General features: G+C 33.5%; 1 protein-coding gene across 1 annotated transcript; it reads left to right on the forward strand.

The window, feature by feature from the left end:
* The first annotated feature begins 452 nt into the window (after positions 1 to 452).
* LOC104243020 (uncharacterized) lies at positions 453 to 1,783 on the forward strand. Its single transcript, XM_009798138.2, has 2 exons — positions 453 to 595; positions 1,127 to 1,783. The coding sequence occupies exons 1-2, from the start codon at positions 542 to 544 to the stop codon at positions 1,742 to 1,744; spliced, it is 672 nt and encodes a 223-aa protein (XP_009796440.1). The 5' UTR covers positions 453 to 541; the 3' UTR covers positions 1,745 to 1,783.
* Positions 1,784 to 2,298: the final 515 nt, after the last annotated feature.

A 2,298-nucleotide genomic window follows, 5' to 3' on the forward strand; every position in this document is an offset into this window, starting at 1 on the left:
AAGCAACCCATAAACTAATGGTAAAGGAGAAGTATATTGATTAAAAAAGAAAAAGGAAGAACGACATTCATCGACAAGGTGCAACGTAGGTGCAATGTATGCACATTAACCCACCGTGATGCCCACATAACGAATAACTTGGAAAACAAAAAATGCCAAACCAAAAAGCCTCCACAAAAGGACAAAGCTTCTTTGGATCTTACTATTTAATTGAATATAGACAAAACCTCGAACACCACAATGGATGGAATCCCCCATTTCCCATGTCTTACCATGCATATTTTCAGATTGACAAGTGTCCCTTCTCACCCAAAAAAAGAAACCTCTCATTCTTAAATTCTCTTCTTGTTTGGAAGTAAAGGCACATGCACATAATTGTCACAGTGATGCCACGAATCTCAAAAGGTGCCAAGTGTTCTGACTTCACACGAACGCCATCTGTTCCCCTTAACCTATAAATGGATTTGACTTTCGTTATGCCATTAATTAATCTCACTCCTCGAGAGCAGCCTGAGCTGGTTTTTCTTCACTTCGTTACGTAATGGAGTGGTCTCCTCAACAAGCCATGGAAGCTTACTTGAATACTCTTCAATTGGTATATATGTTATCTATTCTCGCCCTTTGTGATTTCCTTTTTTTAAGTTATTTGATTTAGGTTGCTTATAGAGATAAGGTTATTGCTCTATTTTGTTCGTAACTGTCATATATCAGGCAAGCTTGTTATGAAGAGTTAATCACTTGTTGTGTATAAAAAGAACTTATACACAAATTAGACCTTTTATACAATCTGCATGCGCATAACTATTCATTAAGACTTCATTTTCTAAGTAATTGCATTTCAGGCTTAGTTAATTACTTGTTGTAGATAAATTTAAAATAACGTTGTAAAAGAACCTATACTTAAAGATCTTTAATACAATCTAGTAGATTATCTCAAAAATAATTACATATGCATAAGTATCCGTTAAAGTGAAAATAAGGTATGTTATGCTCAATATGTAAAAATATATTGATATGTAACAATTCTTTATACTGATGTACATAAGTTCTATTTTATTTTTTATTTTCTTCGTTGCCTTAACACTTCTCATTTTGCGAGCTTTAACACTTCACTTTTATTTTTCAGTCTAAAACCCTTCATGATCAAGATTGCACCAATATTAAAGCCACAAAGCGGATAGAACCAGAATGTGTGGAGTTCATATCAGCTTTAGCAGCCGGAAATCGATCAAAAGTAATTTTAGAAATCAGCACAGAAGGCCTAACTCCATTCACAATCGCCCTTGCCGTGGCGGCGAAGCTAACCGGCGGCCGGCTAGTCTGCGTTCTCCCCCACCACCGTGAAGATATGATAAAAACAAGCAACAACTTTGAGTTAAAACCACATCATCAAGAACTCAACAATGTGATTGAGTTTGTAGTTGGGAAGAACCCTAATGAAGTCATCAAAAAGTTCAAGAAAGTTGACTTTTTAGTGATCGATTGTAAATTTGGAGACCATTTGAAATTATGGAAGAATAATCTTGAAGTGAATCCAAAAGGGTGTGTGGTTGTAACGAGAAATAATGATGTTGTTGGAAGTACAAAAAAGGTTTGTTTTGGTGAAATCTGGAAAGGCAAGAAAGGGATCGAGTGCGTCACTATGCCTATAGGAGAAGGTATAGAATTGACAAAGATTAAATCTTCTTCTTGCAAGAAAGAGAGTAGAAGATTCAAGAGATTTCATGTTACATTTGAGAATTGAACTTTTTGTAGTTAAACTAAATTCCAAGAGATGTAAAATGGTGTATATAAATATGTATTTACGAAATAATACAAGTTTGAGTATCATTACTTGGGGATCTAATCATTTTTTCGTTATTGAAGATGGTAAAAGAAAATTAAAAAGAAAGGAAACGCATGCATTCTGCATGTTCGTTCTTTTTCATTACTAATTTTAGGCCGATGAAACAAGAAAACGAGAGGTCATAAATCTGATGTGGAGCTTGTTAAATTCGTTAGTGAAAATGGTCAACAAAAGGGACTGGATATATCCTTTAATCTTTCTGTTTTAATTAAAATTAACTTAAACTATGGCGCACCGTACAGTACTCCTGTTTATGGGTTTAATGGTATAATTGCATTTATTCAATTAGATTATTTATAAAGTAATTATAAGAAATTTATAATTGATATTTAATAATTAATAACTGTTTACCCCAAAATTGAGTAACAACTAAATTTGTAATATGGTTTTAAGGATACGTGATTTCACTTAATATCAATTGAGAAACGTAAAGATAAGCAATAGAAATTGAC

The sequence above is a fragment of the Nicotiana sylvestris genome, chromosome 3, assembly GCF_000393655.2.
Source record: "Nicotiana sylvestris chromosome 3, ASM39365v2, whole genome shotgun sequence".
NCBI lineage: Eukaryota > Viridiplantae > Streptophyta > Magnoliopsida > Solanales > Solanaceae > Nicotiana > Nicotiana sylvestris.

Excerpts from the sequence above, each read along its gene's own strand:
- LOC104243020 (XM_009798138.2), top strand. The coding sequence starts at position 542 with ATGGAGTGGTCTCCTCAACAAGCCATGGAAGCTTACTTGAATACTCTT. Across the intron at positions 596-1,126 it reads ACTTGAATACTCTTCAATTG|TCTAAAACCCTTCATGATCA; the intron begins GTATATATGTTA and ends TTTATTTTTCAG.